This window comes from Hirundo rustica, chromosome 27, assembly GCF_015227805.2.
Source record: "Hirundo rustica isolate bHirRus1 chromosome 27, bHirRus1.pri.v3, whole genome shotgun sequence".
Taxonomy (NCBI): domain Eukaryota; kingdom Metazoa; phylum Chordata; class Aves; order Passeriformes; family Hirundinidae; genus Hirundo; species Hirundo rustica.
This window is the reverse complement of record NC_053476.1, coordinates 3,576,693-3,601,165: the sequence shown is the minus strand read 5'-3', so window position 1 is coordinate 3,601,165 and position 24,473 is coordinate 3,576,693. Positions and strand designations below refer to the sequence as shown.

Sequence of the window (24,473 nt, the reverse complement as noted above, 5' to 3'; positions counted from 1 at the left end):
AGCACCATCAGCATAGCACAGTTTGGCACAGTCTGGCACGGTTGGGTGTTTTGGCACAGCCTGGCACTGCCGGTATGGCACGGCTCGGCACAGCCCAGCACCGCCAGGATGGTTTGGCACAGCCCGGCGCCGCCAGCGTGGCGCAGCTCGGCACAGCCCACAGCCAGGATCTCCACACTCAAGCACTTTTTCCCCTCCACCCTGCAGCACCAGCCCCGAGTGTCCCTGCGGGGGCCTGGCACTCCTTGCCCCCACACCGGGGGCGTTTTGGGGTCCCCAAGAGCGGGACGCCAGGGTGTGGGGGTGAGGGGGGCACCCATCACCGCGCCCCCCACGTCTCCACGAGGCCAGTTGAACTGGGACGTGTTTTATACCAGTGATAATAAAGGTTATTTTTGCAGAGCTCCCGCCTCGTTCCTTCCCATCCCCAGATGCCGGTGGCACACGGCTGGCAACGTCCCCATGCCTGGCAGTGTCCCCACGTCCCGCTGTGTCCCCACAGCGCCGCGGGTCCCGCACAAAGGCCCCTCTATGCTCCCCGGGCACCACGTGCGGCTCAGCCACGCGGCCGCCGCAAATCCGCGGGAGGGGGGATTATCCCGGGGGGATTAAGGGCCCGGATTTGGGGGGGCCGGGGCAGCTGCTATAAAGGCGGGGGGGGCTGGGGCGCGGGGGGAGAGGCCGTGCCATGGCTCCCAAGACCGTGCTGATCACCGGCTGCTCCTCCGGCATCGGGCTGGCGCTGGCCGTGCGGCTGGCGAGGGACAAGCAGCGCCGCTTCCGAGGTGAGCGGGGTGGGGGGACCCCCGCAGCCCCCCGGGAGAGCCGGCGGGGGCTGAGCCGCCTGTGCCCGCAGTCATCGCCACCATGAGGAACGTGGGCAGGAGCGGGGCGCTGGCGGCGGCGGCGGGGCCGGCGCTGGGCCGGACGCTGGAGATCAAACAGCTGGATGTGTGTGACGAGGGCTCCATCCGCGCCTGCCTCGACAGCATCCCCGGGCGCCACGTCGATATCCTGGGTGAGCGCCGGGATTTCCCTCCCAGCGTGACCCCGGTGTGGGGACCCTCCATGGTGGGGATCGTACTGGGGGCTGTTCGGGCAAGCTGGTCCTGTGCTGGGGATCATTTGTGCACCCAATGAGGGGATCCCCCGTGCCAGGGACGCCTCATGACCCTGAGCCCAGGCATCAGGGACTGTCCATGCCAGGGATGCCCTGCACCAGGACCCTCTGTGCTGGGACGTTCCCCGTACCAAGGACCCTCCAAATTCGGGACATCCCATTCTGGGGACCCTCCAAGCACTGGGTGCCAGGGGCCCCTCGTGCGCAGGGGACCCCGTGACCCCACACACCAGTGCCCCTCTGTGCCAGGGACACCCTGCACACCCAGGACATCCCGTGCTGGGGACGCTCCAAGAACCAGGGACACCCCATGCCCAGGGTGCAGGATCCCCCTGCCCAGGGCACACCCCGCTGATGCCCCCTGCCCACAGTCAGCAATGCCGGGGTGGGCATGGCGGGACCCCTGGAGTGCCAGAGCCTGGCGGCCATGCAGACCCTCATGGACACCAACTTCTTCGGCCTCGTCCGCCTGGTCAAGGAGGTGCTGCCCGACATGAAGCGGCGCCGCGGGGGCCACATCGTCGTTATCAGCAGCATCATGGGCCTGCAGGGTAGGGGAAAATGGGGTGTCCTGGGGGGACCAGCCCCCACCCAGCCCTGACCAGGACTCCCCGACCATCCAGGCATCGTCTTCAATGACATCTACTCGGCCTCCAAGTTCGCCGTGGAGGGTTTCTGTGAGAGCCTGGTGGTGCAGGCGCTGCGCTTCAACGTGGCGTGAGTGCAGGGGCAGGAGGCCGTGCAGCCCCTGGGGCCAGAGGGTCTGGGGGTGCCCAGTGCCCAGTGCCCCATCCCTGGGCAGGATCAGCCTGGTGGAGCCGGGGCCGGTGATGACCGAGTTCGAGACGAAGTTGTACGAGGAAGCCGAACGCGCCGACTACTCACGGACCGACCCCGAGACGGCCGAAATCTTCACCAAGCTCTACCTGAGGAACTCCAGGGATGTGTTCACCAGCCTGGGCCAGACCCCCGAGGACATCGCAGAGGTGACAGGCGGGCGGGGGGCCCCAGTGGGCCGGGCTGGACAGAGGTGACAATTGGCCCTAACTTAGGAACAGCGATGCCCAGCCAGCATGGGGCAGCTCTCACCCAGACAGCTCCATCCTGATGGGGCTGAGCCTGGCTGGGAACAGGAATGGTGATGGGATGGGAATAAGATGGGAAGGAACCGAGGATGGAGATGGGGATGGGGGAAGGGAATGGGAACGAGAAGGGATGGAGATGGGGTAGGATGGGATGGGGGGGATAGGATAAAGATAGAGATAGAATGGGAAGGAGCTGGGGATGGGATGGGAATGGGATGGATTAGAGATGGGGATGGGATGGGAATGGGATGGATTAGAGATGGGGATGGGATGGGAAGGGTTCGGAGATGGGGATAGGAAGTGAATGAGAAGGAGTTGGGATGGGAATGGGGACAGGAGGGGAATGGGAAGGGAGGGGAGGGGATGTGAATGAGGACAGAGGTGCAAATGGAGACGGGATGCAGACGAGGTTGAGAGGGGATAGGGGTGGGAATGGTGCTGGGCTGGGGCTGTGGGGACAGGAAAGGGACAGTCCCGTGCCCACGTGCAGCACACCCTGCGGGTGATCGAGGCGGCGCGGCCACCGTTCCGGCACCAGACCAACGTGGCGTACACACCCATGGCCGCGCTCAAACACGCCGACCCCAGCGGCGCCCTCATCACCGACGCCTTCTACAAGCTGGTGTTCAAGTACGACGCGGTGCTGCGCTTCGGCCTCCGCGCCATCCGCCTGCTCCGGTGGCAGGCGCAGAAGGTCAAGGCGGGCGCCAGGCTCCTGGGCTTCAGATAAGCCCTTGTGGCCACCGGGCACGGCCCAGCCCATCCCGGGGACGGGGGCGAGAGGCCCGGGACCCGTGCAGGGTTTCGTTTCCTGTTCCCGGCCCGAAATAGCTCCCGCCGCCGCCGCATTAAAATGGGGAGGGTATTTATAACCGGTGCCTGGTGAGCAAGGCAGAGCAGCTTCCTCCGGGAGTGCAGCGGCCGTGACGGGGCTGGGAAGGGCCGGCAGCTGCCCGCTGCCTGCCTCCTGCTCCCCTTGGGGCGCCTGCAGCCCCGACCGCGGGCATGTGGCACCCAGGGGACCTCACCCCGTCACGCCCTGCTGCTGCATCCTCCTCCCTCCAGGCACTGCTGAGGGGTCGGGAATGTCGCACGGCGGGGGTCCTGTGTCGCCCCTGTCTGGCGCTGAGCCCTGGGGTGCAGGAGGTGTTGGGAGGGCCGAGAGCAGAGTGTGAGGGGAGTGCGGCGTGTTCAGAGGGGGCATTTGGGGTGCAGAGGGGGTGCGGGGACCCGTGCACAGCGAGGGCGGGATGTATGGCAAAGACTGGGTGCAGAGGGGGTGCAGGGGAGCCCAGCAGCTCCCCGCCAGCTTCCGGCGGGTGACGGCGGGGTGGGTTCACCCTGGGCGCTGGCGTGCGGGCACTCGGTGTGACGGCGCCGGGAGGTGAGCGCAGAGGGAAACCACAGGAGGCCCGGCATGAATCAGCCCCGCTGCTCAGAAACCTTCCCGGCTCCCCCCGGCGCAGCCCCCGGAGCCCTGGAGGGACCCCCAGCCCCTGCTGGCAGGGCTGGATGGAAGCGGCTGCAGCTCCGTGTGCCTCGCACGTGGCCTCTCCGAGCCCCGCCGGCTCCAGGGACCGCGGGGACAGGACGGAGGTGGGGAAGGAAATATTTTTGCATTATCCCCCCCTCTTCTCGCACGAGTTAATAGCAAAGCGGCGGTGGGACCGTGGCCCCGGGGTGATGGCAGCACCTGTGGGACGTGCAGGGGTGACATCAAAGCGGTGACGGTGCCGCTGCCTCCCCCCCGCTGCGGTTTCTGCTGATTTGACTAACTTTCTCCGTTTGGGGGGCAGGATGGGGGTGGTGGTGGTGGGGGTGACTCTGCCCGGCCCCTGGGAACAAGGGGGGCCCCCGGCACAAAGCCACAGGTGTGGGAAACGGGGCTGAGGGAGGACCGGACTCCCCTCATACACCCACGGTGACCCCCAGTGCCCAGGGGAGCTGCAATGGGGCTGTTACTGGGTGAACTGGGGGGAGCAGGATGAGCCCCAGCCCCGCTCCCAGCCCTGCTCGCGGCCGTCCCTGGCAGAGAGAGGGGAGAACGGGGAGCTGCTGTGAGTGAGGGGATCCCCAAGCCGTGGGGAGCACCTGGGTTATGTTTGAGGCTGAGGAGCATCGCCTCCCACCTGGAGCATCCTCCGTGGCCGTGGAGCAGCACTTGGAGCCCAGGACTATCACCCCCAGCCCACCATCGCCGCAGCCCCGCGGGTGCCGGAGCCGTGCGGCTTGGAAGTAGATTCTTCTAAAAACAATCGTCTGCTGGGACTTTCCTGTCGCCGGCATGTGACAATTGCCAGCCGCTCCCCGTGTCCTCGATCCCCCGAGGATTTCGCTGCCAGGTGCCGACTCGCTGCCATGCAAATGTGGCGCCAGATATAACCCGGCTGGAGGGGCTGGAGGGGCCGGTTCGGCGGCTCCCCGGGGGCTTCACTTCCCTCCCGGCACAGCGAGGGGGGCATCAGGCGTGACACGAACGTGCTGCCCCCGTCGTGGTGCCCCGGTGACGGTCAGGGCCCTGTCCCGGTGAGAGCCCCGGGGCTGCGGAGCTCCCCCACGGCGGTGCCAGAGCTGGGGGCGCGTCCAGCGCCCCTTCCCGCTGTCGCTCAGCACACAGGCGGCTCTGCTCATCCTCCTGCCCCCCGGATTTGGGAACCCGACCCACGCGGAGGGTGGGAAAACGCCGCCGGGTCTCCGCCGGGCCGGCGCGGGGAGCGTGACTCAGTGCACGGCCGGGGAATTGGGACACGGCGGAGGTGGTGGCAGTGACTCAGTCCTCCCTGTCCCCTCCCGGCACCGTCGGGTTTTGGGTGCTGGACCGCTCCCCGCGGGAGCAGGAGCCGCCGGGATGCTCCAAGGATGCAGACCAGCACCCGGAAGTTTTATGGGATTTTTTTTTGTGTGCGTTAAGGAAGCGTGTTTCAACACGACGACAGGAGAAACGGGTTCCTCTGTGCTCTATCACGATTACAGCTATCAGCAGATAAGGATCTCTCTGTCACAACACCAACTGAAGGTTTCTGTAAGCCTTTTAAGGGGTTTGGCTCCAGGCAGGAGAAGGCTGAGGGGTTTTGGATCGAACCGATTCTTATGAAGGGACAAAGCGGGATGGGAAGACGCCGTGGGACTCGCTGTGCCCAGCCCCGAGCCTCCTCTGTCTCACCCAGCCCTGGAGTCTCCCGGCAGCAGCATGGGAAAGACCCCTCAGCGCCTGAGTCGCGCCCGGGCTGGGAAGGAAGTGAAGGGACAGAAAAAAAAAAAAAAAGGATCCTCTGACTTTCTTCTCGGGTTTTTTTTTTTCGTTTCTGTTTCTCAAGCGTGTCCAGCTCTTGCGGCAGAAGGTGTCAGGGGGGAATGAAACAAGCGCGAACAACGTCAGCCTGGTAAAACAGGTGCTGAAAGGGCCGGGGGGGGTTGGTGTGAGCCTCCACCCTCCGCTGCCGGGATGTTTCCATCCGGCTGACACAGCCCCGGCACCCCCGGGAACCACGAGCCCACCCCACAGCCCGAGCGTGGGGCTGAGCTGCCTCCACCCCGCAGCTCTCGGGTTAAATCGTTCCTCCTAACCAAAACTGCGTCCAACACCATTTTCCAGCAGTCGGGGGAGCAGACGATGTTATTTTACACCTCTGCCGGTATCAGTTACTCCGCTGAGTGACTGGTTCTGCTGAGCACAGCCTCCGCCGTGGCTCGGCACCCCACGGGGACACGCCACAGCCACGGGTGTGCTGCTGACAGGTTCCATCACACCTCGGGGATTTACAGGTCCCCGAGGTGATGGGCACGGGCAGCTCCAGCCCCGGAGCTCATTCCCACTCCTCAGCCAGCTCTGCTGGTCGCTCCCGGCTCTGCTTTCACGGCTGACAGAGCGGACACTTGTTTACTGACATTTTAAAAACTTCAATAAACCTTTAAGCAGCAGAGGTTCATTTCTTAGTGCCAAAAGCTCCTTCCCTGAGCCTGCCCTGCCCACTCTTGGGGTGTAATTCATCAGTAAACGAAGAACTGAGCGAGACAGACACACCAAGGCACTGCAGAATGCTCCAAACCCGTTCTAGACCAAAATAACCAAGCCAGGAGCAGAATAAATCCGGCTCCCAACCAGTAGCAGTGCTTTTCCCATCTGTTTTCCCAGATGACGTGGTTTCCAGAGCTCCTCCAAGCTCAGAGACTTGCCCTGCACCAGCACAGCTCCTCAACATCCAGACACAGCGCAGTGGGATTCCCATCTCCCAAGCCAGCAGCTCCAGGGCAGCACAGTGGGACAGGGGTCAATGATGGAGTGTGAAGGGACAATTCAAGAGTATCCTTAGATGAATCCATTACCCAATCCAGTTCTGGAAAATAAGATTTTTTGGATGGCTCCAGGAGGTATCTCTCTGCGGATTCCTTTAAGAACCTGCCTTTGCCTGCCCTCAAGCCAGGACATCATCATTATTTAAATATTTTATTCATTTATTGACAATTCTTTGGTCTTGAAAGCTAAGCCATTGAAAAGCAAGCTTGTCACAAAACTGGAAATTGATAAAGACAACCACAATGTCCTAAAAATGTCGGACTTAAAAATGTCGGGGCAGCAGTGGAACCTTCTCTTTGTTCTCTGGGAATTCCCTCGCTCCCTTTCCCTCTCTTTTGTGGACCCAAAAGCTTGGCCCTTGGGGCTGATCCTTGGTGGAAGTGCAGCCTCCCTCACAGGAGGAGCATTGGTCACATTGTGGGAGAGCCAACGTGCACCTTTCTCGTGATGGGGCTCTGGGAAACATCCTAAAGCTGCTTTGGAGCTCCACACGTAACAGCAAAAGAGTTCTCCTCAACCCCAGGGATAGCAGGATCTTGGATCAGCACTTCCACAGCACTCTGGGTACTCAGGGACACTGCAGGCTGATTTATCCCTCTCCAGACCCTCCCTTAGTGGGAAAAATGAATATAAATTTCTTATTTTGTACCTTAAAATTCAGGGAGGAAATAATGGAGCCAAAAGAATTCGGAGGGAGGGATGAATTTCAATATTTCTTGACCCTGAGCTCTCCAGCCTTCCCTCAGGGAAGCGATTGGATCACCAGAGCTAACACAGAAGCAACACAGCTCTCAAACCACACGAGGGATGCAGAAAGTCCATCAGAACACTCCTAACTACAGGATACAAAAATACTTTGCAAAGATTAAACCTTCACTCAGCAAAGCCGTTACCAAACCCCTCTGCAGCACGGGGCCGCCGACGCAGCTGCTGCATGGGGAGATTCAGAGAACTGTTGTAAAAACCAGCTTCAAAGGGATGGCACCTGCTCAGGGTGTGGAGCAGCACCTCCCGAGGGCTGTCCTGGGGCAGGTGTGGCTCTCACACACCTGTCTGGGTCTCACCTGTCCACAGCCAGCCAGGGCCACCCTGTGGGGACACGGCCACGTGTCCTGCTGTGGGAGCAAGGCAGAGGCACAACACGCAGCACGGCTTCGTCCTCGTTCTCGGCGCCCATGGCAAAGGAGGAGTTCCCAGCAATGAAAATCGGGATTTTCCCTAGGCCACGTGGATGAGCCAACCAGTGACCTCGCTGGGTATCCCAAAAAATATGTACTATTAAAAAAATCCCCAACCCCAAATAGGTCTCATTTCTTGTTTTCCTCTTACTGAGTGACTTTAAAGAAAATCAGCAGTGGGGTTAGAAAAATGAAAGTGTGCCACACTCTCATTAGGGCTTAGGGGAAAAGCTTTAAGGAGGAATGAAATCCCTCCCTTTTCCTGCCCTCGTTTTCCTTGTTTTGGTGATGAGCCACTGGGAGGCCATTGGGATTATAACTAGGAAAAGCTCCTCCAACACACCTCTGACTATACATCTGAATGAGCAGGGGAATTGGCATGAAAAGCTTTTGTGCTGACTTAAAGCAAACTCTATAAAAACAAACACAAGTTAAAAATCGAAAACGTCGTAAATGGCTCTGAAGTTTCACAAAAATAAAGTTCATATCAAAACCAGTCTCTGCTCCTGCTGTTTCCCACAGTCCCACTCACCACAGCAGCCAGGCAGAGATGCTACAGAACACTGAATTATCGGGAAAGACAAATTTAAAAAGGCGCCACCTCCTTGTGACACACTTAAAACTGGCCTAGAAAAATACCCAAGAAATTTCATTATACTAATTAAAACCCCAACCAACCGAGCCTCCCCTCCAATGCAAAACACGGCCTTTGACCTTGGAGAACCGGTCCTTTCACTTGAGCACGACTCTGTGCTCTCCCCGAGCTATGTGCGAGGAGAACTCGTAGCGGTCGTGGCTCCGGTAGCCGCAGACGTTGCACTCGAAGGGGTCTCGGAAGCCGTGGCAGCCCATGTGGATGGTGAACATCACGTAATCCAGGAAGAGCACGCGGCAGTGGTCGCACCGGTACACCCCGATGGCCTCCCCTTCCTTGTTGATGACCTTGAAGGCGTCGCGGGGGCAGATGGCGGGTGGCTTGATGATGTCGTAGGGCCTCGGGAAATCCTTCAGGGCCTGGAGGCCGTTGCGGGTCGGAGCCGGGATCACCTGGCTCTGGTGGAAGGCGGGGTTGGGCCTCTCCTCGTGGTTGCTGTCAGTGTCTGTGGAGTCGTGGCCGCTGTTGTTCGGGGAAAGGCCCCTGTCGGATGACAGGCTCTTGTCCCTGAGGTGGCCGTGGTTCTTCTCGGCCTCCAGCGCGGTGCCGTTGGGGACGTCGGCGCGGGGCAGCGGCAGCGGGTACAGGCTGCTGATGACCGGCACCATCTCGGCCGTGGGCGCCGGCGGGGTCTGCACCAGCGGGCGCAGGGCCTCGGCCCCGAGGTAGGTGATGGCGTTGTTGATGGCCTGGTCCATCATGCGCCCGTGCATCATCTCGCTCTCCTTCTCGTACAGGAAACCGGAGTTGTAATTCACATCGAAGTTGGGTCGTTTCTCACCTGCAAGAGACGAGAGGTGACAATTACCTGTGTGTTTAAACCCTGTGATGACTTTTCTAAAGGGCAGAAATCTCTAGGAATGGGGCATGGTATGTTCTCTGCTCTTAGACACAAGTAGCTTTTGGGTGGGGTTTTTTGGTTTTTCGTATTGTTGTAAACCTCAGGCTTAGAAGCAAACCAGTCTAATAGAGGAGGTGGTGAAGGTACTTTCTGAGAGCTTCATCTTTGACGAGTCCTTGGACACTGAAGTCAGTTTTCCCCACTGTTCTTTGACAACTACAGCTTCCTCTGCACCACACCTGGCTTCTTGGACCTCTACACAGGTATTCAGGTAATCTAATACTGGCAGATATAAATATAGATATAACCACCCCACTGTTAGGGTCACGTGATATGGGGTTAGTGGAAAAAAAAAAAATTTCCTCTGGGTGTGCTGGTGCTTGGAAAGCTCTGGACTGGACAGAAGTGGAGAAGAGTGCACCTGAAATTCCTCTCACACCTCTCTGGGCAGCACAGTGCAACTCCTGTTCTCTGTGCCAGCTGCAAGGAAGAAATAAACTGCACCCCAAAAGCACTAAAAGGCACTTTGGAGGTGAATGTCTAGAAATAAGTAACTGAATTCTGTGGTTACTAAAACCATAAACTTGTTCATAGCTTAAAAAAAAAAAATACAAAAAAAAAAAGACCAGATGAAAGGTTTCACGTGCAAGTGACTCGCAAACATTAGATCCACGAATCTCTTAGTTACGGTAACTCGACTGGTGCAGATGTTTATCAGTCACCTGTCAACACCGTGACTCAATGTGTATGAAACTCGTGGGGTTTCACTGCAGAGGCAGAAAACCAGGAGCTCACGTTTCTCTTCTAAAACACTCCAAAAGGTTAACGAACCACAAGAGTGTAACTGCTTCCAGCCCGCAGCACCACTCGCCGGCCAGCTTCACATGGAAGGAAACAAAATGCCGCAGGACTTTTGGGTGACTCATAAAACCAGCTCCAGGCAAGGGAAAGATGTGAATAAATTGGAAATTTAAAAAGAAAAAAAAGGAAAAAAAAAAAGCAACAAAGGCAAAAATAAACAAGACTCCCTAAAAATTTTGGTGTTAAGGTTCGCTGTTGTAAAGTAAGATAAAAAGCACGATGTATGATGATAGGATTGTGGAATATCCCGAGTTGGAAGGAACCCACCAGGACCATTGAGTCCAAATCCTGAATGATCACTGAGGGTCTCACAGTGCTCTGGGATTCCACTGTCCTGGTGGATTTTAAGGTTCCCCCAAGAAAAGGCTCTGAAGAGGGGCCAGGTGCAGAGTTGAAGAGTCAAATGCAGGGTCTGGTGGTCCCTGCGCTTGTGTGGGACTTGTACTGTTGCACACGAGGCAGCTACTGGGGATGGAAACGTGAAAAATAAAGTGGGCGAGACTCCTGGTGCTCGTCTGAATCTCTGCAGAGCTCTCCAATTATAATAAAGGGGTTTTTCTTCCCATCAATAGACTTCATTCAGAGAAACAAGCCAAACAAAGATGCCTTGTTAGTGTGTATCCCTGTCCCTGCTTCCTGACTAAATGAGACATCAGCACCCGTTCCCAGATTTCCCAAGGAATCTCCGTGCAGGCCTGGCAGATCTGAGCTCTGACAGGGACAGGTCAGAAAGGCACAGGAGTCACACCAAGGTCGGACAGCCTGCTCCTGAAAACATCCTTCCCAGGAATACAGAGAGCTGAGGGGGGAATGTTTTCACATGTAATTTAACAAGAGACACCACAGAAATCCTAGGAAAAACAGCAAGGTTCAAAAATTGGTTATTTTGTGCCTTTAGGTGATCTGTGATGGATTCTCCAGCTTCTTCACACAATCACCTGTGTGTGCAGTGCCAGTTCAAGTCATCCAGCCCTAGCACAAATCCCGGAGGATCTGGGCCACACAGGAACTCATTGATTCACAAAGGAAACCCCAAACCCACTTGTTCTTCACGTTAGGTTCATGCTGAGGGGGTGCATCCTGCTGCAGTCATGTTTAATAAAATACATAAAGGTCAAACTGGTGGTGATTGCACAATGAGAGAGCTGAAAAAATGCTAAAATAGAGGAAGCTAAAGGATTACCAACCCATTTGCAGTAGTGCTTTTTGAACCACAGCAAGGCCCAGTTTCAATCCTGAGCACCAAAGGCACTCGGAGTGTGCTGGTGTGGCTGTGCAGTGAGGTGACCTTCAGAAAGCCACACTAACATAAAATAAATTTAAAAATGAGGCCAGTTTTCATAGATGAAAGCCCAGAGCTACCCACCAAACCCACTAAGAGATCCATTACCTTCAAAAACTGTGTTGGTTTCCTGTGTGGATGGATCCAGCTGTTCGCCTTTACCCAGACAGATCCAGCTGCTCAGCTTTACCTGGATGGATCCAGCTGCTCAGCTTTACCTGGATGGATCCAGCTGTTCAGCTTTACCCGGACAGATCCATCTGCTCACCTTTACCTGTGTGGATCCATCTGCTCAGCTTTACCCGGACAGATCCACCTGCTCACCTTTACCCGGACAGATCCATCTCCTCAGCTTTACTTGGATGGATCCATCTGCTCACCTTTACCCGGACAGATCCATCTGCTCACCTTTACCCGGACAGATCCATCTGCTCACCTTTACCTGGACAGATCCATCTGCTCACCTTTACCTGTGTGGATCCATCTGCTCAGCTTTATCTGTGTGGATCCATCTGCTCACCTTTACCTGTGTGGATCCATCTGCTCACCTTTACCCGGACAGATCCACCTGCTCACCTTTACCTGGACAGATCCACCTGCTCACCTTTACCTGGACAGATCCATCGGCTCACCTTTACCCGGACAGATCCATCTCCTCAGCTTTACTTGGATGGATCCAGCTGCTCACCTTTACCTGTGTGGATCCATCTGCTCACCTTTACCGGGACAGATCCAGCTGCTCACCTTTACCTGTGTGGATCCATCTGCTCACCTTTACCGGGACAGATCCACCTGCTCAGCTTTACCTGGCTCTGGAGCTGCTGCACCCCGTGCCAGGGGTTTGTCTGCAGCAGCCATGAGAGCCCTGCCTGCCCTCTCAGCCCACGTCCCTCCCTCCCTCCCACACGGGCCCCACTCAGAGGGTGAACTTCATATTGAGCCATTAAAAAAAAAAACAACAAAAAAACCAACAACAACACTTGTTGCCTTATATAACCTTACAAAGAGCACAAATAAGGCTTCATCAGCACCAATAATATATAACTGCTGAGTAAGGGTTTTCCTTAGGAAACAGGGTTGTACTGCATTTTCTCTAAAGGTAGGTTGGTGAAATTAGACTGGCCAAGAGGGTCAGGTGTTCGCTGAAACCCAGAACCTGCCCAACTAGTATTTAAGATCCCCAAAATGCAAATCTCTGATCACGTACAATTAAATGCAAAGAAAATACTATGGAAACATCTGCTTGCTTAAATTACCACAAGAAAGGATTCAATATTTTTTCATCATAGACAAATTTGGGAGGATGACTAAGAGAAATCCAATACTTTTCTGTCTTTAGGCCTTATTCCACACATGAATCCTGCAAGAATCTTCATCTCCTGCTGAGAAAATATTAACCTTCCTGTTCTTTGCCTGTTCTAGATCCTAGCAGAGAAGATTTCAAATACATAGGTACAGAAATGGCATGTGGAAAGTCATAAAATATATTTATAAATCACCTACATAAAGACACAAGGCACAACAGTATCTTCCACCCAGTTTAAGCAGCCAACAGAAAAAATACTGCTTATTTTAATCAACCCCTTACAACAAAACACTGAAACCCATCACAAAAATCAGCATTACTTTATTCTTTTGTATTAGAAGCTAAGCTTGAGCAAGATATTTAAAAGAAGCAGAGGCATTGTACTGTTTGTTACCGACCCACACATTTTTTAACTGTTGCAGATGAAAAGCGGTTTTGTTCTTACCAATAAATTTCTGAGGCATTGAGCTTTTTCTCTTTGCCACGTTGCTCGCTAGCCTGTCCAGCACAAGGGCTCTTTCAGTCCCCATCTCTGCCTTGATGTGCCTTGCCTCCACGCTGGCTAGGTTGGAAAACATGAAAAGGAAGGAAAAAAAAAAAGAGGGGAAAAAAAAAACAAAAACAAAAACACAAAGCGTAGGTGAAAAGGAAAAATATAGAAAGATTTAAAAAAAGGAAGAGCTGACTGGTTTAATCTCCAATTGGCCACATAGCTGGAGGAAACAGTTTGGAGATATAATGCAAAGTTGGTTTTGTTTTTTCTGTCATTCCTGCTCTCTGGGCACCCGTTGTGGTCAGTGGCAGCACAGCCCTGAGCTCGCTCAGGGGGGAGCACAAACCAGAGCTGTTGTCAGAGGGAGGAAGTAAATGAACTGGCTGGAAGGTTGGTTAAATTGCAGATGGAGAGAGAAGCTCTGCTGGCCTTTCTTTTTTATTCTGAATAAGGCTGGGTGACACCTGCACATTCGGTGTTTTGAGCTGCAGTAGGAGACACTCAGTGTTCTTGCTTAACTTTTCAGATATCAGTCATAAATGTCTTAATGAATCACTAAGAAACTTGTATGATATATATCAGCATTCCAGTAAAATAACAGCAATGAAACCTTTCAAAATTCAAAATTTCAAACTCTTTTTTCCCAGGTGTTACCGTCACTTAATATTTTCCTAAATGTTACAGCTAAAACTAACGATGAATTTCCTCTGTGTTTCCTCTGTGTTTTAACTCTTGTTACAACCTCCCAAGTTTCTAATTTTTGGAAAAGTACCTGTGCCCTGTGATGACTCCTTTGAGATTGGGCCAATTAAGGCTCTTCCCGTTTTCCAGAGCTCTCCTCAGCTGCGCTAAGCAGTGCCCGGCAGTGCACAGAAGCTGTGTTTGCTCTCAGCTCCCGGAGGCTGCAGAGGCCTTGAGCTGGAGAGCTGCCACCTCATATTGCTACTACCACACTAATACTGATCCTAACTGCTGTGGCTTCCCCCAAACCCTGCTCACGCCTCAACAACAGCCATCTGGACTGGTATTTTATGTCAAAAATTATAATAAAGAGTAAACTCATTGCTAAGAATCCCAGTGGCAGGGATCTTAATGGACTGCCCGAGTTTGTAGGAGCTGGGATCTACAAGCTGAGGACGGTGAGGGGTGGTTTACTTTCCCAAGGTGGTATAAAAGGTTGGATCTCACTGTGAAAGAGAGGTATCTCTTATCTAAATCCAGAATCATGGAAACATGGAATGACTTGAGTTGGAAAGGACCTTGGAGATCATCCAGTGCCACCCCCTGCCGTGGGCAGGGACATCTTCCACTATCCCAAGTCGTCCCCGTCCAACCTGGCCTTGAACATTTCCAGGGATGAGAACAGTCACAGCCTCTCTGGGCAGCCTGTGCCAGGGCCTCAACACCCTCCCAGGAAGAGCTTCTTCCTAACATCCCATCCAGCCCTGCCCTCTGGCAGTCCAAAACCATTGTCCCTTCTCCTATCACTCTCTGCATGTATGAAAAAATCCATCTGCCTCCTTTTTATAAACCCCTTAAGGCACTGGTAGACCAAAGTGAGGTCCCCCTGAATATATGAATCATAACCTAAGAGACAAGCTGTGCCAGAGGAAAGCAGCAGGAACACTTTGGTATCACTTCAATCCTGTTAAACACAGATTTATTGAGTATCAGACTTAAATTTCTGTTTGCCCAGCATAGCACGAGCTGAAAGTGCAGCTTCATCCTTCCCAGCTCTGTGCAGCCTTTCCTTGTGCGTTTCAGTCCGTCCTCTGTACCTGTTTGTCAGTGCTGCTCCTGATAACACGAGTTTCAGTCAGCACAAACCATGACTCACCAAACCTCAGCCAGAACTATTTGTTCATGTTTGTTCAGCAGTTTGAAAACGTGAAGCGTTTCAGAGCTACTTGGTGCCACAAACACCAGCTACAAATATGAGTCAGGGAGGATGGGATAACAGGGCCTGGCTCCGCTCGGTCACAGTCCTGGAACCTTGGGATGTTTGTACGTGACAGCCAGCCCTGTGCAGGGCATGAAGTGCCTTGAAGGTAATAACACACTGCTCTTCTAGTCTGTTTTATTCCATATTATTCCGGTGTGTTTGGAGGTTCCCATAAATATATTCATCCCAGCATGAAATACCCAGACGAGATGTAAGAGCTGCACAAACTGAGACAAAACACCAGGTGAAGGTGGCACTCTGAGGGGAAGGAGGTAGGTAGAGTGTAATCACCAGCTGGGCTTGGGCCAGAAGCTCTAGTTTGGTCTTGAAAATTATAGGGTTTTTAATTTCAAGATTTCAATTTCATTCTTATGCTCCAAGGTCTGGAATATGCATCTTTATATTAACTTTAGATGACTGTAGTCCAAGGTTTGAACCACCCCCAACCCTAAAGCTTCATAATCTTGGCTGGATCATTGCACAAGTCATTAACAACAGTAATCTAAATTTTAAAAACCCCAATAATCCTGAAAAAAAAAATACAAATGGTGATGTGTACTCAAAAATGTACTTTTTTCTTTGTAAAGTACAAAGAAAGAAAACACAATTCACCCATGTCATAGAAGCAGCTCCCTGGTCCCTGTCTGTTCTTTGTTTTTATGATTTTGTTGTTCCAGTTCCTCTTTTTCTCAGTCTTTACCTCCAGGAGTTGCACTCTGAGGACCATGGCTTGCTCTAGTAAAGCTTTAATTCCACATTTTCAGGGTCTTTTCCCCTATCCCGGCAGGACCCAGCGCAGAGCCGCTGTCGGCCCTCCCAGCCCCAGGAGCACACTGGAAGCTGCACGTAGAGCATCAGGGATGACTTGTCAACATTATTTATGTGCCACCAAGGGAGCTTTAATTGTTAAATTAATGTCAGGAGGGCAGACGAGGGCTTCCTGCAGGGATAACAGAGCCTTTCCTCAGAGGAGATCTGCAGAGACAGTAACTATTGACCTACATAACGTGTTCTGGGACTTCTGTAGAATCAATCTCGCAGATTCATGGTTCTCTGTCCTTTTATTTTAATGCTGAGGGTCTTTGCTTTCACATTAAGATTTTTGACTCCTTGCTACTGGCTATTTTTTTCCTAAAGAAAAAAATAATCTCTATTTATGGGCCACAAAAAGTCTTTGATGACATTTTCACAACCCAGCCTTAGGGAAACAGCGTCTGCTCCCAGTAAGACAGAGGTGGTTATACAGGTTCTCACCCACAACACTGCTCTCCGTACCCAGAAACGAACTGAAAATTCTCTCATCCAACTTCTTCTTCTGGATCACATATTAAACAATCCAAGAATAATATTTAGCATTTAGGAAACAGTTTTTTAATCGCTCCAAATTCTCTAAAGACTTCTGAAATACAGAGAAGTAATCACACCCTGTGTCCCTCTTCAATTATCCTCCCTCTGGATGATTCCACTGCGCATGGTGATTTAAATAACTAATTATCTCACTGTAACATGGATCTAAAAATAAAATTCAGGCTGGACTAACAGAAATGGTCAAATGCTTTGCTGAAAATTACACTGAGGAAAAAAAAACAATACTGAAAATCCAGACTTCCAAAGCACTGAACATACAGCAGCCTGGGATCTTGGGTTGTCCTGCAAGCTCAGGGCTCTGATGGATTAACTGCAGGGCCAGAAAACAAGAAAAAATCCAAAAAAAAAACCAAACCAAAAACCAAACTGAAAACACCCTCTGAGAGGGTGCTGGAAAAAAAACCTCTGTGGCTCAAATAAATCTCCTTGTCCCTCTTGGTCATATCTGATTAGTGACCCTGGAATTGCATGGGAAGCTGAGCTCCTAAGCACGGAGTTTTATCTGTATATAGGTGGGGTTCATCTCACCACTTTTAAAGCTGCTCAGCCAGCACCAGGGCTGAGGATGGTTTTCCCTGACCCCCCTGAGAGGTCTGTGTGCTGCTCCCAGTGCTGCTGCCTGTCTCAGTGCACATTTCAGGCACCATCCTGCCTGGATAAAACACTTCCAGAGGAACTTTCTCCTGCCGCTGTGAATTATCCACTGTGAAGGACCCTTTATGTTGTCTGGGTGCTGGGTAAGGAGCCACCTCTCCAAACAATGCTGTCCCCTGGCCATCATGGGTTCACTGAGTGGTTTGGGTTGGGAGGGACCTTAAGGATCACCTTACACCACCCCCCTGCCATGGGCAGGGACACTTTCCTCTAGCCCAGGTTATTCCAAGCCCTGTCCATCCTGGCCTTGAACACTTCCAGGGATGGGACATCCATCTCTGGGCCACCTTGTCACCCTGTAGCTGGAGAGAGAGCGGCTGCTGCCCCAGCCCCAAGCACACACCAGCACTCACGCTGCACTGAGCTGCTCCCATAGTGTGGTTTCTGCCACACCAACCGATGTGAGCAGAATTTTTAGAAATTGCAGCTATTGCTAGCAAAGCCCTCAAGTACAAAGCTGAAATTAGAGGCATTGCTTCCTGTAGCATCTCTGTGTGGTCACTCAAGAAGGGAGAGTGGAACAGAGCTGGGTGGTTGTGCAATGAGAACAATGTGAGAGAGATGGTTATCAGGGACAATGCTCCAACAATATTGTTGTGTGAAGCTTCTCTTTTAGAAATATTTCCACATTTGGAACGTGCAAACATAGCACTACTGTCCTGATGCTTTTAAGTACTTTAATCAGTTAGGAATGATGGCATGTAGAGCACTTTTTTGTCTAAAAATGGCTCCATGTGAAAATCTTGGAGTTGTGGAATGGTTTGGAGTTGTGGAATGGTTTGAGTTGGAAGGGACCTTAAAGGTCATCCATTCCCCCCTCCTGCCATGGGCAGAGACACTTTCTACCAGATCTGGTTGAGAAGCTTGAGGAGAATTCAGAAAAACACCAAAATTCATTGTGATTCTGAGTAGTAGGGAAAGGGTCAGTAATGGAAAGAGGATGTTTACTAAACACAAATGTGAAGTGCAACACTTAGGGAAAAAATAGAAGCAGAACGTAGTAAATAACATCCTGAGGGTCTTTCCAGCTTTCCCTCTCCCTGGTTCTGTCACCCAACATCCTGTTGATACCAGGGAAATGGATGGAAATGCCCCAGGAGTTCCCATTTTTCATGAAATTTCCTACTTCCCTAACAGCACTGCAATATGTGTAAGGGTGTGAATGTCTCCAAGGCAAGGGAGCAGCCACCTCTCGGCACACTGGGAATTTGCATTCCCTGTGAGCAGCTAAGGCTCCCTGCAGTGCTGCAGCAAGGACTGCAGCCCAGGCTTGGGATAAGGGGGGAAAGGTTGCTATTCTGAAATGCATCTAAACCACGAGAATAGCTTCAAAGCAGAAACCTGCAGCAGGTCTCGTGTTTTCCATTTTCATGGGTGGACATGTTGGGTGATTGCCACGTACTGTAACACAAACCACAGTTACAATGTGTAAGGGTTCTCACGAAACCCAGAACTTGCCGATGAGCTGATAACCAATTACTTTTACTAATGCTCTAAGAAATATGTCACTTGCTGACAAGAAGAGAGCCCCCTCAAAACCATTAAAAACCTCTATGAAACACTTTGTAAAGCATGGCTCTCTGGGAGGCTTCCTGCATGTGTCACAAAGCCTGAAACACCAACCTACTCTGCACAGCGAAGGGATTCCTGGACACAAGGTTTTCATCACATACCAATGGTTCTTTACGCTGATTTTCAGGCCTGGCTTGTGATGATTCCTGCAGATTCTTGTCCTTACTGTTGTTGATAAAGTTATTAGGAGGAAATTCCTCCCTGTGCAGGTGGGGAGGGGCTGGAATGGGTTTCCCAGAGAAGCTGTGGCTGCCCCGTCCCTGGAAGTGCCCAAAGCCAGGTTGGACGAGGCTTGGAGCAAACTGGGGTAGTGGAAAGTGTCCCTACCCATGGCAGGGGGGGCACTGGATGATCTTCAAGGTCCTTTCCAACCCAAACCCTCTGTGATTCCATGTTTCCATTATTCGGTGTTTTTTCAAGGCTCCACTGCAAAAGATGGGAGCCTGAATTCTGAAACTGCAGCCTCAGCTCTGCTTGGATCAGTCATAGAATCCTTTGGGAGGTCGTAGCCACTCCCTAACTCTGAACGGGAAGAACAATTTTTTCCTGATTTACTGGTGTGTTGTGAGACTCAAATCACACAGTTCCTGTTAGGATTTGAATAGTTCAGATGAAGCAGGGACAAAGAGTATGGTGATTACTTTTCACCAGAGTATTTTGGAACTGCAGCAACTGAGACTGCAAAGTGGAAAAGAAGAAAAAAAACATGTTTTGATACATTTCATCTTTTCCAAAGGCAGCTCTATTCTCGAAGCAGCCTTTTACCTCTCACTCTCTCCTAAGCTGATCTGTCAGTGATTTTTGGGATATCACTCCCTTTTCCATGCCCTGGATCCAGTCCACTCAAACTGCTGCAAATTCTAACAGTTTTTATTCTAAAGGAAAGGAACCATCAAACACACTGAGAGAGGAACAACTGTTGTCAACAACTCATCCTGTAAAATGAGCCACGTTAAAACATTAATGTAGGAATAATTTAACTCACTGAGCATCAACGCCAGAAATGCTGGGTACAAGGTATTTTAGATGCTTTACACAAACTAACTGTTAAAGAAAAAAGTGATTAAAACAAAAGCACTCTCTAACTACCTGCCTGAGGGCTACGATGAACCCTTTAGAACGTTATAGCCCCTCAGGTTACTGAAAAGGAGTGTAGGAAAAGCTGTTCTCAGGCTGTGGGTTAACAGCTCACCAGATGCCCTTTTATAAGCCCTGTAATGTACCGAAACCCCAAAACCACTGTAATGTGATAAACTCACCAGCCTCACACATGCCAGCGCTCTGCAGGTAAGTCCGGCACCGCTCCTTGTGCTCCTCCAACGAGCTCCTCTGCTTGTAGCTCCTTCCGCAAAACTCACATTTGTACGGCTTCTCCACTAGAAAAAGAAACAATAAAAGAATGAAAATAACCACAAGGGACCACTAAAACACTGTCTTGTTTGAAGCATTGTACTGGTAGGGGACAGCACTGCACTGCTGGTCTTGATTAAATCAGAATCTCATTCATCCTTGGCAGATAAGCTCATTTTTGACTTTGATTCTTTGTGAGGTTGAACTTTTTTTTTCTGCACAGTGCAGTACAGAGATAACATCTATCATTTAGAATTAAGGTTTTCTTTCTGAGCCCCATGTAGAACACAGGATATAGACAAATTCAAGGGCAAGCACAACCTGGATCCTGCAGAACTGGGGCAGCTAAGATGGAGTTATACTTGACTTGTTATCCAAGTCACCTCAGCTCTGTGCCTCCACTTCCCCATCTGTAAAATGGACAGAACACCCTACCAGGCTTGAGAAGAAACATCTGTTGAGCATTTTAAGAGATTCAGATGAAAGGCACTACACCACAGTGAGGTGGCAATAGTCATCCGCCTGCGATTAAGCTCCTGGGATTTTCTTCACAGCTCAGAACGGATGGGAGGAAATCCCAACAAAGCACATCTCACACTCTCCTCAAATTCAGAGCTTGCTGGCACAGCCAGCTCCACTCATATGAAAATGAGCTGACAAGGTGGTGATGGGCCAAAGGTCGGACTTGATGATCTTGGAGGTCTTTTCCAACCAAAATGATTCTGTGAAAATACCACGGATTTATTTGTGCAAGCAGGTTTGTGAGCTGTGACATGGATTCCCGTGGCCCCTCTCTCTACACCAAGAGCAGAGCCGGCCCTGAGCTGGTTCCAGGAGCACCAGTGAGCGGTCACTGCCCTGTGTTGAGCTTTTCAGAGGCTGAGCAAACCTCGCTGACTGTCTTTTCCACACCGAGTGTCCCAGTGACACACATCCAAAACACATGGAGTGCCTGTGAAGTCACTTACCAGAATGTGTCCTTAAGTGACCCGTAAGCGCATCCCTCCTTTGGCAGGCATAACTGCACAGGTGACACTTAAAAGGTTTTTCCCCTGTGTGTAGTTTAATGTGGCGGAGGAGGTTTCCCTTCTGAGTAAAGGAAGCTCCGCACTGATTACACTGGAATGGCCGTTCACCTTAAAATGACATACAGAAAAGGACATTTAATGGTTACGAGGGTATCATGCCGTCCTCTGCCTTTTTTGGAAGAGGAAAGAATGAGATATTGGATTGATTTCTTTCTATAGAAACACACACAGAGTGTGACTTCAGTGGGAGGGAGGTGCAGCTCTGGTGTCAGAGCTGCTCGTAGCATATGTAGGACTATGGAAAGCACTGCACAGTTCTTCCATGGAAAGAAGCTCTCTGGAGGAGGCTGATTCCAACAAGCCAGCAATTTTTAGAAGGAAAAAAAAGGTCTTATCTTACTGCAGGCTGAAGCTTAAGATGCTCATTGGTTTGTTGCCAAAGTATGGCACAGAGAGAAATTTATACACAGACTGAAAATGGCAGCACAAAACCAAATTAACTTTTGCTTTGTGCCAGAAATACTGCATTACATAGTGCCTTTCATCCAAAATTCTTAAAATAATTCTTTTAATAATATTTAATCCTGATAAGAAGAAAGGTGGGTAAAGTGAGGCACGGAACAGCGAGTAACTTGATAAAGATCACATGTGGCGTCAAGGATGGAACAAGGAAACCCCAATTTTGATATCTTTCTTAAAAAACAACCAGTCTAGATTAAAAATTATCATCTTTTCAGTACTCCAGCTCTTACAAGAACAACAGAGGGATATTTACCAGTGTGGCTACGCTTATGAACCATCAAGACATTGAGGCTAATGCAGGCTAATCCACAGATATCACAATTCATCTTTCCACTAGCTGGCCTGACGTTGTCATATGACCCCGAGTGTCTTTCCAGTTTAATGCTCTCATATTCGTTATATTCTCTGGGATATGTGTAAGGCAGTTCGGATTCTTCCAGGTTTTCCATAGGCTCGGAATTTAAAGCACTCTCCTCTCTTTCACTGTATTCACCTTTCACTTTAATCACATCATCTGCAGGTAAAACAAAGCACAGGAGTGAAAAAAGGCTAAACTTTTGCACAGCGAAGTACTTTAGGACAAAAACGCACTAAAAATTATATAAAACGGCAGTATCAATCTTCCTAAAAGTTTTACTGAAATATGCAGATGAAGAAATGAAGTTGAGATGTGAAACTTCACTGGTCATGGACACTTAGTGAGTCACAGTGAGATTACCCTTGAAAGTGATAACCTGCTCGGTAATTATTTTTGATGGAGAATTTCCTTCTACAGATTATGAAAGTATAATACAGTACAAACGTCTCCTGAAATTACTAGCCAGGATTCAAAAGAAAACACTTTTTCACACCACTCACAATTATTATTTTTATAGAAATCAGCATTTCAGCTTGCTTCTGTGAATTGGAAATACAGAAAGACACAAATTAAAAAGAGAAATTATATCTTAAAACTTTTAATTTGTGGAACTTCTGGTGCTTGGAACAAGCCTAGGAAATATATCTGATCAGTGTAGGACTCCCAGTTCTCGCATGGGATAGATTCTCCCTTGTTAAGCCTAATCAGTAATCCTAATTTTCACTTGCGAATCAGAGTTTTTATCCATAGCTCTCAGACGTGTGAGGAGCAGTTGATGACCTTGATTTACTACGTGAGTAAAACTACCAGTGGCAGGCTAAGGGCTTCCTGATAAATAAATGTATCCCAGAAACGCCAAAAGATTTGCCTGAAGTAATTTTGTGAGGATGTGGCAAAAAATCTGACCCCCCTCCTGAAGATCAGCATCCATGGTCTTCAAACAGGCTCCTGGACCTGTAGCAAGTCCAGAGGAATCCAAAGGCTTTGCCTAAATGAATGCAGCTCCGTGACAAAGGTGGATGTAACAGGCAGCTAATGATTTACTAACAGAGCAAAAATGCAAGCGCTGTATAAACAGCTGATGATTCCCAACTTAAGGTGGTGAATTTCCTTCCCACAATTAACTCCAACACTTCCAGCACTTCCCATTAAAATCCTTAATGATTGTCAGGATAGCTTTTTTTCTGATTAAAGCTGTCTGAGAAAGTTGGGGCTGTTCAGCCTGGAGAAGAGAAGGTTGTGTGGAGACATCTCAGCACCTTCCAGCGTCTGTAGGGGTCACAAGGGAGCCAGAGAGGGACAATTAAACATGAGCTGGAGTGAGAGGACAACAGGGAATGGCTTTAAGGTGAAAGAGGGAAGATTGAGGCCGGGTATATGGAAGAGATTTCTCCTTGTGAGGATGGGGAGGCCCTGGCAGAGGATGCCCAGAGAAGCTGTGGCTGCCCCATCCCTGGAAATGTCCAAGGCCAGATTGGAGGGGGCTTGGAGCAACCTGGGGTAGGGGAAGATGTCCCTGCCCAGGGCAGGGGGCGGGACTGGATGAGCTTGAAGGTCCTTCCAACCCAAGCCATTCCATGGTTCTCTGACAAGAGACAAAGGTTGAAACTCAAGCTGTGCCTCAAGGTACCGAGTGAAGACAACACCACGAGATGCACCACATGGCTTCCTGTTTGAAAGCCTTGTTCCCTGGCCACCTGCTCCTCCCTCCAGCCGAGGGTTAGACAGTTCAATCTGGCACTGAATCACTTGTCCTTTCTCCAAAGTACAGAACATGAACTGCTGAATATGTATTAGCTCCAGTTCTGAGTAATAAACCACATCAAATGCCGAGAACAAACAATGGGTGGTAGTGAAAATGAGGTGGCAACATAAAAGCAACGTTGAAAAAGAAAGATCTGGCAACCTAAACTTTCATGAAATCAAAATTTTCAGCTACATTTTGGGAGAAAATCACTCCTCTGTCCTAATTGATTGCATTAAGCCCTGCCAATCTGTCTGACTTCAGACTGAGCTGGGAGAAATAGGTGGGTGATGGTTTCTTTGTCCTACACGAGACCCCACAGTAGTGTGGAAAACATGAAGATCCCTGTTGTGCTCTCCTTGGATGGGAATATTGATGGAAGAACAGGGATTTTCTCCCATACTCTGGTTTTTTATCCCCTCTCCTGGATAATATTTAGATTTTGCTGTTGGGACTCGCTGCCCCAGTCCTGGATGAGCTCAGGTGGGTTTAGGTGTTTGCTCAGAGGGTCACAGGGAGCTCCAGATTTATCCAAAACTGGGCTGTTTTTCTTTGTGGATCCTTCAGTGCCAACTCTGCTTCACACCCCCTGGATTCCTGCTTCTGCAGAAACAACTTCCTCTGCAGGTGCCTTCTGCTGCCAACTACATGTCCAAGGGTATGAGGGTGATCTTGCTATCAAGATTCCTTCAAAATTAGTTTATACAACCATTTCCATCATTCCAAGGAAAAATGATTGCCAGGTGATGAAAGCAGATTTCAACACCCATCCCTTTCCCAGGGGGGAAAAAAAAAAAAAGCTTTTTTGGTTGGTTGG

At 50.7% G+C, this 24,473-nt stretch overlaps 2 protein-coding genes across 8 annotated transcripts in view; one reads left to right on the top strand and one right to left on the bottom strand.

The window, feature by feature from the left end:
• The first annotated feature begins 686 nt into the window (after positions 1-686).
• RDH8 (retinol dehydrogenase 8) lies at positions 687-6,803 on the top strand. The gene is made up of 6 exons (XM_040087260.2): positions 687-785; positions 857-1,018; positions 1,492-1,671; positions 1,744-1,837; positions 1,923-2,106; positions 2,696-6,803. Exons 1-6 carry the CDS (start codon positions 689-691, stop codon positions 2,933-2,935), a joined length of 957 nt encoding a protein of 318 aa, XP_039943194.1. The 5' UTR covers positions 687-688; the 3' UTR covers positions 2,936-6,803.
• Positions 6,703-24,473, bottom strand: part of IKZF3 (IKAROS family zinc finger 3) — a 53,726-nt gene continuing 35,955 nt past the window's right edge. For 6 of the 7 annotated variants that reach the window (XM_040087254.1, XM_040087253.2, XM_040087255.2 and 3 more), the window contains 5 exons: positions 21,808-22,068; positions 20,973-21,140; positions 19,914-20,030; positions 13,071-13,187; positions 7,000-9,116 (listed from right to left, as the gene is read on the bottom strand). In XM_040087254.1, coding sequence (XP_039943188.1) covers positions 8,413-9,116; positions 13,071-13,187; positions 19,914-20,030; positions 20,973-21,140; positions 21,808-22,068 — 1,367 coding nt within the window. In that variant the 3' untranslated portion in view covers positions 7,000-8,412. Of the gene's footprint in view, positions 9,117-13,070; positions 13,188-19,913; positions 20,031-20,972; positions 21,141-21,807; positions 22,069-24,473 lie in introns of all 7 variants that reach the window. The other variant, XM_040087259.2, reaches the window with a different exon arrangement.